At 44.5% G+C, this 13,167-nt stretch overlaps 1 protein-coding gene across 3 annotated transcripts in view; it reads left to right on the top strand.

The window, feature by feature from the left end:
• Positions 1-13,167, top strand: part of TDRD5 (tudor domain containing 5) — a 1,060,335-nt gene that overhangs the window by 422,448 nt on the left and 624,720 nt on the right. For all 3 annotated transcript variants that reach the window (XM_069232097.1, XM_069232096.1, XM_069232098.1), the window contains exon 8: positions 5,481-5,632. In XM_069232097.1, the coding sequence (XP_069088198.1) occupies positions 5,481-5,632 (152 nt within the window). The remainder of the gene's footprint in view (positions 1-5,480; positions 5,633-13,167) is intronic.

The raw sequence follows: 13,167 nt of genomic DNA, 5'->3' as shown, positions 1-13,167 counted from the left end.
AGGACCTGAATTCTCAGTGGACTTAGCACCGAGGGAACATGTCAGATTCCATCAAGTTTCAGAGGAGACAGCAAAAAAACGGTAGTGGTAATGCATCACTATTGCTTTGGGGAGGTCATCTGAGAAAGGTAGAAATTAGAGGACTCTGGCCTCTGATGGAGACTCACCTCCACATCAACCTGTTGGAGTTGCAGGCCGTTCACTTGGCGTTGAAAACCTTCCTAATGCCCCTCAGATGGAGGTTGGTCCAGGTTCTCACAGGCAACACCAACTCTATGTTGTACTATAGCAAAGAGGGCGGAATGAGGTCCTAAGCCATGTGCCTTCTGGTGCTGTGCCATTGAAAATGGCTGAGTTGACAGGGTATCTCCCTAGTAGTGAACCACCTGGCAGAATCTATAAACTCCCAGTTGAGGAAACTCAGCCTGCAGTGCCTAGTGGATCACAAATGGCAGCTGCACCCGGTGGCAGCGCAGGGCTTTTCCCATCAGTGGGGAGAACTCGGGTTCAATCTGTTTGCCACAACAGCGAGCATGCAGTGTGGTCACTTTTGAATGCTTGAGTTCCCAAAGAGGGTCTCTCTAAGAGGCTTATTCCGTCTTCTGCAAAAGTTGTTTACTCCAGGCACTGGGAGAAGTTTGTGGCGTGATATAGTTTCCGCCATGCAGTCCCATTACAGGCAAAGTTGTAAATGTTTTCCCTTTAGTCCTGGCTTTAGCCCAGCAAGGATTTGCTGTGGTGACTATTGAAGGTTTTTTGTCACTCCTTTCATTTTTTGTGTGTCATCACTCAACCCTGTCTGCACTGGATTGGAAGCCATTGTCCAGACTGCCCTTGGTCAAGGGAGGGTCAGCTTAAGGAGCGCTACATAAACAAACTGCTTTTGCGCTACCCATGAGATACCATTCGACCCTGCTCGCACTAGAGAGGATTCCACTGTCCAGACTACCCTTGGTCAAGGAAGGGCCCGCTTAAAGAGCATTAGAGAAGTGCTCTGCCTTGCTGCAGGTCATGCCCGGATGAAGACCGGACCAGTTGGGTCCTATCAAAGCCCAGAAGAATCTGCCCCCCCCCCCCAAACGTCTTGCCTAAGGATTTTGCTTAGCCAAACTTCATTGTCATTGTTCTTTGGTGGTAAAAATACTTGTCCTCTTACTCTGTACAAAGTTGTTTCCCTATTGGCCACATGAATCGGACTCTTTTTGTGTATGATGTCTCCCTTACTAATGTGACACTTGAGGGAGAATGGCTAAACCTTTCTTAGTGCTGGCACTTGAACCCTAAGGCTCTTGTTCTCTTGAGCTAGGGTTGGTGTTTTCATTCTCTGGGGGGAATGGGTAGCTCTAATATTAATTTGTGCTTACAAAAGAAATTAATAGAATGGGTAAAAGAAAGGCCATCAAGGGAGTGACAGGTCCACAAAGTAAAAAAAATGGCAGGAGACAATTGTGTGATAGACAAGCTTGACAATTTACTTGTTGAATGTGTGGACATTCTTAGCTCCCCATGCCATCTGATGGCTTGTCTTTGCATGCTAGCCCTCAGATAAGCAAAGAAAATAAGTGTTTACCCCAGTGTTTGAGAAAGCTCAAGTTAAGACCCACGTGGGCTGCGATACCCAAAGGGACAATTTCCAAATGACCCCCGAACAAACCTGTGAATCTGGGGCTCAGTTGCCAGAACAGGAAGGCCTAGGCACTTAAGTGTAACAACCGTTTTTCTGCCCTGTATATTGATGAAGTGATTAATAAAGAGGAGGGTGCAAACACTACCGAGAGTAAATCGGGTGAGCAACAGGGTTTTCAGAAGGTTCTGGAAAGTCTAATGGCCATCATTGCTGGGATATGGGAAGAAGTTGGTGCCCTTAAGGAAGTTATAACAGGTTTGGAGTAAAAGGTTGGGGTGGTGCTAGATCAAAATCTAAATGTCAAAACGAGTGAGGGTGAAGGTGAAAAGGTTCTGGGTGGAAAAACGTGTTTGGAAACCTTGACATGTGGCTCTGTTGCACCTAATTCCCAGGCCCAAACCCAGAGTAAGCACCAATCCCCAATCCTGCCCTGTTCCTTAAAACCCCCTGAGAAATCATATGACTCTTATGAAACAGGGGAAGATTATGGCAGAAATCTAACTTGGGACTGATGACAATGGAAGAAAGGTGATTTGGAATGGGGGTCAAGGTTTGAGGTGGTGTGCCTCTGAGTATCCCTAATCCATTATCCTCATACTTTGTGAACCAAGGGGACGGTCCATAGAGGGATTTACACCCGAACCCCAGCAAGTACGGGTCATATTACAGTCTTCCTAAGCCAGGTTGCCAAGATTGCATAGGGGGTAAAACAAGATAAGGATTCCCTACTACCTAAAGTCACATACTGGTTCCAGGCAGTGCAGCAGTGTTTTTCAATTATTATGGGTGATATATCTGATATTGAGAGAATTTCAGCCCCAGGAGACACCCGGAACACAGAAAGGGTAGCCTTAAAACACACAGATTTGATGGATGGACTAATGGTGATTGGTGGACGTACAATATGCAAAGCAAACTCCCAAATTCAGATCAAGTATAAATTCCTAGCTGCATTAGATTTAGTTGGCAGCCCAGAAATTTGTGACGTCCAAGGTTAGCAAGGGATCCCCAGGTTAATGGAGACTAGTGCAGTTGATTGACTGGGAATCCCAAATAGCCCTTAAACAAATTGGGCTAAAGACATCAATGGGGAGAAATATTTGGAATCTGAGCAAGGGCTTCTATCCTTGCCCTTGATTCCCAATATAGAGTGCCTGGATTCTTTAATAAGTGGCATTGACGGAGCTGGTAGCCCTTCTAGGGGAAAAGGCAGAGAAATTCTCCCCATGCACAAAGTGAATTTTGTTGGCAGCAATAAGTTGAGGGAGGTGGCTAGTATATGGGAGGCGAGTAATTATATTGAGAGCCCTCTTAACCAAATAAAAAAGATTTCATAGAATGTGGTTGGGATCAGCAAGATGTTACCCAAAATAGAATGGGGACATTTCATTTTGTTGATGCCTTTGACATATGCCTATGAAACGTGATGTCTTGCCCCTGTATGTAGGAACAGGTTCACTTCCTATTGTAATAATGCTGCCCAGTCTGGCAGAGGAAGACACTTAGAAGGCTTAGCGACCTGGGTTTACACAACGATACAGTGCAAAATTACCATATTAGGATTAACTCACCAGACATATTTGGGATCAGATTAGTTTTTCTTTCTGGAACTAGTCTGACAATATTTAATGTTTAGATTCGGGTGGGAGATGGAAGTGCTGAGACCCTGGTGCTAATAGAAGTACTTGATGCCCTTTCAGTCTTAATTGTAGAAGGTTCCTTTGTAGTGCTGGTTGATTTTAACAAAACTTTTGTACCCATAGTGACAACTCCTATTGACCTAACCTTAGACAGTCAGTTTAGGATTCCGCAGTTAGACCTTTCCTGTCTGAGGCCCAGAACAGAGAATACTAGCATTACAGGAGAATCATGAAGTCTTCTACTCATAAAGATCTTTTAGACCAAAGAAAAAATAATTGGTACCAAAAATGCACAAAGGGAGGCGTCCTGAAATAATAACTCTTGCATGGAAGCTAAAGCAGATGTGTTAAAGGCAGTTAAGTCGAAGTGTAGGTCCAAGTGAGCAAGGTGTAGATCACTTTATAAGTGTGAACTAGCTAAATCAAAGAGAATGGGAAATCAGTAAGTGGGAAAACATGTGCTCTGTAATGTTAACTATGGATGGTCGATTATTTTGAGGAATTGCCTCAGACTGTGTTACAGCAATTAAAAGAGGTTCCTATTCAACCACAGGAGTGGGTCGTCCACTTTGGTAACATATATTCATGTAGTGAAGAGCCAGTAACGTAAAGTAATGATCCTCTCTATGCTTTTGAACTTTGTGATCAAAGCCAACTGCAATTTTATTTAAATGAAATTGTGGCGACTATAAAATCTTGCCATGCATCTAAAGCCCCTGGACCGAAATGAATCCAAATGGTTTATATATGGCCCATACATTAATTTAATATTAAATGTGATCCTACAGGGAATGGAGATTCCTCCATCTTGGAAATCGGGTAAGATAGTTCCAATATATAAAAAACAGCAATGCAATAAAAAAGCCAATTACATACCAATTAGCCAGATTGATGCATCATAAACAATCTATTGTAATCAGGTGTTGGTCCACTTACAAGATTGGATGCAAACTAATAACGTTTTGACGGAATTTCGGCTGTTTTTTGAAGTAATAGCCCAATTGGTCTGGTGTTTCGATTTAACTATATTTGCTACAACATCTCATTAATCGGCAGATGCAAACTCTATCTTGCCTTTTTCGTTTTGCTTTCTGCCTTTGATCTGGTACCAGGGGGGCATGTATTGGAGGGTTTTGGAAGGAATGGGCATACCTGCAAACCTGTTGGACATTTTAATAGGATTACACTTGGAAAATTGTGCCAAAGTCAGATGGGGAAGTATGTACAGTTGACAGATCTATTCAGGATCGATCATGGAGTTAGGTAGTCTGCGTCCTTGGCTTAGCTTTGTTCCCCCTGCATATAAACAAGGTAGTTGATTGATTGGACAGCGATGGGTGGACCTCACCAAAAGTGGACAATAGTTGGATGCCCGCCCTACTACTTGTGGATGATACTTTGTTATCAAAATCCCCTCCGGGGCTACAGCAGTGGTTAAATTATGTTAATACTTTTTCTGTAGAGCAGGGGCTTGAGTTAAATAGCTCAAAGACAGAATGTATGGTATTCAGTACCATTATTTGCAGGTTCTCATTGGCTGTTCCTCATACATTCTGCAAACATTACTCCTTAGAACATAGTTTCTATATCAGATACCCAATTGGTAGGGCCATGTTCAAAAGCCTATTCAAATAGGTGACTTATCCACTTCACATTTGCCATCCTTTTGTTGTTTCTTGCTTTGAAATTGTCCTTCGTGCATGAAGAAAGTGGGCTTGGTTGTGAATTTGCAAGTTACTCACTAAACTCTCATCTGCACTCTGATTCCTCAAAAGTGCTCACTTCTTTCACAACCACATACATGCCAGTTATTCCCTCTGCTTTAAGTCACAGAGGTAATGGGAAAAATGCACAAGATGGTTGGGCCTTCTAGTTTCTTTTGCCTCAGGACTCCAGGATAATAAGAAAAATGTGCAAGGTGATTGAGTCTTCTGTCTTGAGTGATTTTAATGAAGCACTTTATGGACCCAAAGGAGTTTCTTGTTTGGTAATATAAAGTCACCTGTTAGAAAATAACCTATTGGACTGAGCAGCAGTACATTCTAACAGGGCCGCTCACATGAACAAAACATTGTTTTTCTCAGTTGAATAGTTCAATTGCATATGCTTTATTTTTTTCTTTTGAATTTTCCCAGTTTTTATAGATCATATAGTCTTCACTTTTTTCAGTTTTGATTTTGACATGTAAATGTTCCCCTACTTCCCCTAATTAGATCAGAAGTTAATAATGAATGATGTGCAGAAGAAAGATCGGCAACTTGAAATATTGCCACCTGATATAGACTTTTCCTGCTGGGATTCCCCTCTTCAGGAATATGAAAATGCAGTGCCAAAGAGTCTTGGAATCATCACTCATGACAGTAAGGTGAATAAAAATAGATATGTTGTGGAAATGTAGAAGGGTGTTATTCTGTGCTGCAGCATTCATTCAGAGTCCACAGACCGGCTTGGAAAGACCTCAGAGACCAGATGGTTGGTCTGTTTTGATGGATGCACTATGGCTTGTATTGAAGTGATCAGCATGTTTTCATAAATTCCCGCCCTATGACTTCTTCCAGGCAAGTTCTTTAACAAGTGACAATGGCCTTTAAGCATCACAGCTAAAACTGACTGTAATTCAGAACTGATTATGCCAACATAAATTCCAGAATAATATTGGCTTATACCTAATTAGTTGTTTTATTTGGCAAAACACTGCCATCTGTTCTGAAAACAGTCTTTTCCTTGGTTTACGGATTTTACTGCTGTTTTAACCATGAATATTTGGATGTTGTAATTGTGTGTTTTTTCCATTTCTTAGTATTTCATTTGAACTAGACTTCTCCTATACTAGATTTTTTCAATTTTGGGCTGCCCAGAAACCAACTTTGCTGTATGTAGTGGGCAATAAACTCTAATGTGTTTAATTTGATGAAATTCTCTAATACACAAAGCAAGGTTGTGACCTGTTCACACTATTTATCATGTCAGATTATAATGACATGAGTTGTCCACAATTGATCCAAGAGTCCATCTCTGCATTTGAATCAGTCTGGGAATCTTCTTACTTCTAAGGGTCTTGCATCCTCAAATATTCCTTATTTATGGATCTTACCCATTGTTGGCGTATGGTGGAGCAGCCAAGCCTGATAGAGCTCTACAAAACACCAACCTTTAACACAAACATAAACACTCCCCACGTTGTTTGGTGCTAAGAGTTTGGAGCTTGCAAGACTTTCAAACACAGTCTTCCAACTTCTCCAGTATTGAATCTTTAATAGATTCACATGCTTGAATCTTCCCCATAGTCTTAGTGGTAGTCCCACTGTAATAGCTAGAAGCATGAATAGAAAACAATTGAAAACACTACAAAACCGAGTAACATTGGTAATCAATTCACATTGGTTTAGAATGTCCAAATTCAAACCAATCAGAGAGCAACACCCTTCCCCTCCAGGGTCACCATACCTCTGGTTGCTAACCTCATCTCATGTGAGAAGGAGCCTCCCTGAGTCCTTTTCAGTTCTTCATTGCTTTTCGGTCACTTTGGCCTCTTCAAAGAGATTTATTGTTGTTTATTCTTCAAACAATCTTAAGGTACCATCTGAGCTGTGTTTTTCCTACAAAAACTGTCATGTCTGAGGGGTCTAAAAAACGTCTTTTTAGATCATAATAATTTTGTAGTAAACCAAGATTATTCTCAAAGGATCCTCTAAAGGAATGTTTCTATTTCTTGTATTTCTCCCACAATCCTAAGGAGTGTAAGCATTGCTGTACATTTTCATCTGAGACCTTAAAGGTAGGGAGGCAAGACTTATTCTATGGCTCCAAGAGGAAAAGGATTTGGAAAATTCGTATTCTGGGGAAGAGTGTCAGGAACCATCTTTGCTCACTATAAAGCAAAGACATGAGGAATCTGTCTCTTCTGCAGAGCCTTCAAAAACGTCTAGGCATTATTAAAAAACAACTGAGACTGACAAATCCTCAAGAAAGAGGGATTCTTCTTCGTCCCCCTCTCAAAAAAAAACAATTTTAAATCAGATCTGAGCCTTCAGGTCCTTCTTTGAAGGATTTGTCTTCTGAAAAGACTGAAGATGGACCCATCGTTGAGGAGTAAACTATTGATGAGTAAAATGTCAACAAGCACAATGTCAGCGAAACTGTCGACAAGTGTGTCAAGGATGACTTCAGCATCTGCCGTGAAAATGTCTTCATCATCTAAGAAGAAGCAAATGACATCCACATTGACAGAGATGACAACGCTGGTGGCAATGAAAGTTACTATAATGGCAACTGTCTCTCAGTGGGCCACTGTTTATAAGCAAAAAGAACATCAGCAGGGGCGTGGTGCGGCCACGCATGGCAAAGCACGCAGAGTTTAGAGCTCCGGGAGACAGAGGCCAGAGGCTCATAAATCCTGAAAATATGGACAGGCAGACCCTAAAAACATGGGTTTGGCCTTCTGAAAACAAGTTGTTTGCACCGAGACGCTGTGCTGTCGGAGAAAAGTGAGAGATAACGGAAAGTGAGATCCAGAGCCGGTGGCAAGGGGAAAATAATATGGCGGCTGCCAAGAGACATCGCTGCGAAGTCGGACGGAGCGGCAGCTGTCACAGACGGAAACAGGCACAACCGTAGGTAGGCTGGCAATTGCAGACAAGATACCCCAAAGAGGAAAGCACTGTGGGATCCAGAGGTGAGGAGGGTACAAAGAGGGCGCGCCAGGCGACCCTGAGTAGGAGTGAAAAGTATACCGCTGGGAGTGGGTGAAATGGCCAAGAAGACAGAGCAAGGAGTGATGTAAACCCACACAGCAACTATATTACAGACGATCAACGACATAAAACAGTCCTTGGAGCCTCAACTTGCAGCGGTGGTGAGCAAGTGGGTCTGCATCGAGATGACCAGCAGAAACTAACGGACCAGGTCAAAGACACGGAGGAGCAGATAAAGACAGCCATACCCAAAGTAGCGGATCTCATAAAGAAATGTAAGGCGTTGGAACTGGGGTAACAACAGGTGACAACCAGGCTGGAAGATGCAGAGGGAAGGTCAAGACGACACAATGTAAGGCTAGTGGGGCTGCCGGAAGAAAACAGGACACAATATCGAGTTGTACACGAAGGACTGGTTAATAAATAATGTACTATAAGGCAAGCCATCCAACTTTATCTCTGTAGAAAGAGCCTGCAGAATCCCAACCAGGGCTCGGCAACTAGGAGCTCCCTCCAGACCAATCATGGTAAGACTGATGAATTTTAGGGACATCATCCTACAGATGGCGAGGAAACACGGCCCGTGGTTTATTGAAAATGCTGAAATCCACATATATCCAGACTACACAAACGTGGTGCAGCACCAAAGAGAGGAGTATGTACTAATAAAGAAGATACTGCAACAACAAGGAGTAAAATATTTCCTAATCTACCCAGCAAACCTACGCGTGGCACTAAAAGAGAAAACATACTTTCTGCAAACTACGCAGGAAGCTTGGACATGGCTAGAAGAACAGGGCTTGGGAACAGGACCAACACCGAGGACAAAAAAGGGAGATGGGAGAAACCGCACATCAGTCAAACACTGGGACGAAGACAAGAGACGGATCGTCACAACACCAACTAAAGAACAAATAAAAAAGACGCTTAATAAGGTGGTCAAAGAATTGCAAATGCACATGCTCACCCAAACAGATAATAAATGGAGAGTACTGCCAGCTGAAAGCAATGAAAAAAACACTGACTGCACAGAAATAGGCTAGGAAACAGAAGAGGAACAACTACCTGTAGGTACATCTATGACATGAGAACATGTGGGGTTAAAAAAAAAAAAAGAGAGAGAGAGAGAAAGAAGACGAGAACTGGAATGGATGAAAAAGGCTGGTTGAGGCCTCGGGCTCCGATAGCCCCATTGGCGATACTGTTGGAATACATAGACGCTTGATACGAAATGGTGGAGCAGAGAACTACCCCTTATGTGCATGTCGTAAAGGGAGGCCACTGCGCCCAGGTGATGAAAGCAGAAAACATTTGTTTGATTTTGAGGTTGGGGATGACACATACTGTTAGTTGGGGGGTTGGTTAGTTCAGGAATCACCATACAGTAAGGTAGGGAGGGGGGCAAGTTACAAAGGGGTTCAGTCTCACAACGAAACCTGGTCCCACACCAAAATACAGAGGAGGTCACGCAAACACATATAGACTACATCCTCCATGATGCAGACACAAAGCATATCGCTACAAACATGGAATGTTAAAGGGCTGGGAAACAGAGTCAAACAGAGCATTGTTCAAAGAGCACGCAATAGACAAACTAGATATAATGTTCCTTCAGGAGACACACCTGATAGACCAACAACATCAGTGCATGCTTAGAGGGAGATATAGACTGGGCAGCTGGGCACAGTCCACCTCTGGGTTGAGAGGAGTAGCTATTTTAATTAACAGGTCACTGCTATTTCCCGAAAAAGAAACCTGGACGAACAGACCAGGATCATACACGGCCATAATTAGGGAACTGAAAGGAGAGGAGATACTGTTAATGAATGTATATGCCCCACCAGGCCTTCAAAACGGGTTGCTTAAAAAAGTGGGAGAAATACTAGTTGAAGCCCCATGCACCCTGGTAGTACTGGGAGGGGATTTTAACCTTGTCATGGATACCAGCAGAGACAGAAATAGCTCCCGGCCAGAGGAAAGTGGGACAAGAGGTAGACTAGAAGGGTTCACGCAAGCAACAGGTTTATGTGACATATTGTAGGAAGTTGGCTCTGTATATACTATCTCAAAGTAAGAGATAGTGTGCACAGAGTCCAAGGGTTCCCCTTAAAGTTGAGATAGTGGCAAAATTAGATAATTCTAATGCTCTATTTTGTGGTAGTGTGGTCGGGCAGTAGGCTTATCAGAGGGTAGTGTTAAGCATTTTTTGTACACACAGACAATAAATGAGGAACACACACTCAAAGACTTAACTCCAGGCCAATAGTTTTTATATAGAAAAATCTCTTTTCTTAATTTATTTTTAGAATCACAAGTTCAAGATTTGAAGTAAATACATAAAATGCAAGGTACTCCACACAGGTAAGTTAGGAACTTTGAATTACAGCAATAGCATACACAGTTTTAGTTAAAATGGCAATAAGCTATTTTAAAAGTAGACACAGTGCAAAAATCAACAGTTCCTGGGGGAGGTAAGTAATGGTTAATTTGTCAGATCAGTAAGGCACTTACAAGTTCAAGTTCCTGGTCATAGGCAGCCCACGTTGGGGTTTCAAGGCAACCCCAAAGGTACCACACCAGCAGCACAGGGCCGGTGAGGTGCAGAGGTCAAAGAGGAGCACAAAACACATAGGCGCCTATGAAGAACAGCGGTGCTCCGGTTCCAGTCTGCCAGCAGGTAAGTACCCGTGTCCTCAGAGGGCAGATCAGAGGGGTTTTGTAGAGCACTGGGGGGGGACACAAGTAGACACACAAAACACACCATCAGCGGCACAGGGGCGGCCGGGAGCAGTGGGCAAAGCAGGCATCAGGTTTTGTATAGGATTCAATGGAGGGACCCTGGGTGGGGTCACTCTAGCGGTGCAGGCAGGGCACAGGGGGGCTTCTCGGGCCAGCCACCAACTGGGCTAGGCAGAGAGTCGCCTGGTGGTCACTCCTGCACTGAGGTTCGGTTCCTTCTGCACCTGGGGGCTGCAGATGCAGTGCTTGGTCCAGGCGTCGGGTTCCTTGTTACAGGCAGTCGCGGTAAGGGGGAGCCTTAGGATTCTCTCTGCACGTGTCGCTGTGGTGGTCCGGGGGGTCATCTCGGGTTACTCACGAGTTCGCAGTCACCTGGGAGTCTTCCTTGTAGTGTTGGTTCTCTGGAGTTCGAGCCAGGGGCGTCGGGTGCAGTGGATGAAGTCTCACGCTTCCGGCGGGAAGAGTGAGGTCTTTAAAAGTTGCAAGAATGTTGCAAAGTTGTTGCTGTAGTTGAACAGAGCCGCTGTTCACAGGAGTTTCTTGGTCCTTTGGTTCAGGGCAGTCCCCTGAGGCTTCAGAGGTCGCTGGTCCCTGTTGGATGCATCGCTGTTGCAGTTTTCTTCGAGTCAGGACACAGGCCGGTAGGGCTGGGGCCAAAGCAGTTGTCGTCTCCGTCATCTCTGCAGGGCTTTCAGGTCAGCAGTTCTTCTTGTTTCAGGTTGCAGGAATCTGATTTCCTGGGTTCTGGGATGCTCCTAAATACTAGATTTAGGGGTGTGTTTAGGTCAGGAGGGCAGCAGCCAATGGTTACTGTCCTGGAGGGTGGCTACACCCTCTTTGTGCCTCCTCCCTGAGGGGAGGGGGGCACATTCTGAATCCTATTGGGGGAATCCTTCAATCTCAAGAACGAGGATTTCTAAAGGCAGGGGTCACCTCAGCTCAGGACACCTTAGGGGCTGTCCTGACTGGTGGATGACTCCTCCTTGTTTTCCTCATTATCTCCTCCAGCCTTGTCGCCAAAGTGGGGGCAGTGGCCAGAGGGACGGGCATCTCCACTAGCTTGGATGCCCTGGGGTGCTGTAACAAAAGGCATGAGCCTTTGAGGCTCACCGCTGGGTGTTATAGTTCCTGCAGGGGGAGGTGGGAAGCACCTCCACCCGGTACAGGCTCTGTTCCTGGTCACAGAGTGACAAAGGCACTCTCCCCATGTGGCCAGAAACTTGTCTGGTCGTGGCAGGCTGGCAGAGACTGGTCAGCCTACCACTAGGAGTCGGACTGGTATTCAGGGGGCATCTCTAAGATGCCCTCTGGGTGCATTTTACAATAAATTCTCCACTGGCATCAGTGTGCATTTACTGTGCTGAGAGGTTTGATACCAAACTTCCCAGATTTCAGTTTAGCCGTTATGGAATTGTGGAGCACATATGCCCTCATCTGTGATATAGTGCACCCTGCCTTAGGGCTGTAAGGCCTGCTGGAGGGGTGCCTTACCTATGCCACAGGCAGTGTGAGGTGGGCATGGCACTCTGAGGTGAGTGCCATGTCGACTTAGTCATTTTGTCCCCACCAGCGCACACAAGCTGTGAGGCAGTGTGTATGTACTGAGTGAGGGGTCCCCAGGGTGGCATAAGACATGCTGCTGCTCTTAGCGACCTTCCCTGGCATCAGGGCCCTTGGTAACAGGTGTACCATTTACAAGGGACTTATCTGGGTGCCAGGGCTGTGCCAATTATGGGAACAAAGGCACAGTTTAGGGAAAGAACACTGGTGCTGGGGCCTGGTTAGCAGGGCCCCAGCACACTTTCAATCTTAACTGGCATCAACAAAAGGCAAAATGTCAGGGGGAAACCATGCAAAGGAGGCATTTCCTTACACATATGAAGAAGTTTACACCCAGAGTAAACATGCTACCCCTTTTACTCAGGGGCACACTCCGTGCACTCACGTCTGCACTACTATTTTCACCACAGGCAGCTCACTCAGCAGATTTTAGGGAGGCAACATTTTTGGCTAGAGGAATAAGTGATCACTCCCCACTGTGGATAGCGTTAGATCTCCAAATCAAAAGACCCAAACAACCATGGAGAATGGAAACATGGCGACTCACTAATAAACCAGAGGTCAAGCTTTACTGAAAATAGGAACTTGGTGCAAAGCAAAACAATACTATGGGAGGCATATAAGTCAACAGTAAGAGGCACTATTATTTCAGGGGAGATACAGGATAGACAGGCAAGGAGGGCTGCAATGGATAAAATAGAGGACGAAATCATACGCCTATACAAGACGTGTGGAGAAGGGGGATCACACTAACAAGAGTACAGTTGACTTGAAAAGAGCTGAATACCAAATATTGGCAAAAAATGAGGCAAAAACCTACATAGCATAGCAAAAAAGAATCTTTGAAGGAGGAAATAACTGGTAAGTTTCTGGCGTGGTTGGGAAGAAAAGAAAGGGACAAAATGAC

The sequence above is a fragment of the Pleurodeles waltl genome, chromosome 4_2, assembly GCF_031143425.1.
Source record: "Pleurodeles waltl isolate 20211129_DDA chromosome 4_2, aPleWal1.hap1.20221129, whole genome shotgun sequence".
NCBI classification, from domain to species: Eukaryota; Metazoa; Chordata; class Amphibia; order Caudata; family Salamandridae; genus Pleurodeles; species Pleurodeles waltl.
This window is presented reverse-complemented; position numbering and strand designations above follow the sequence as displayed.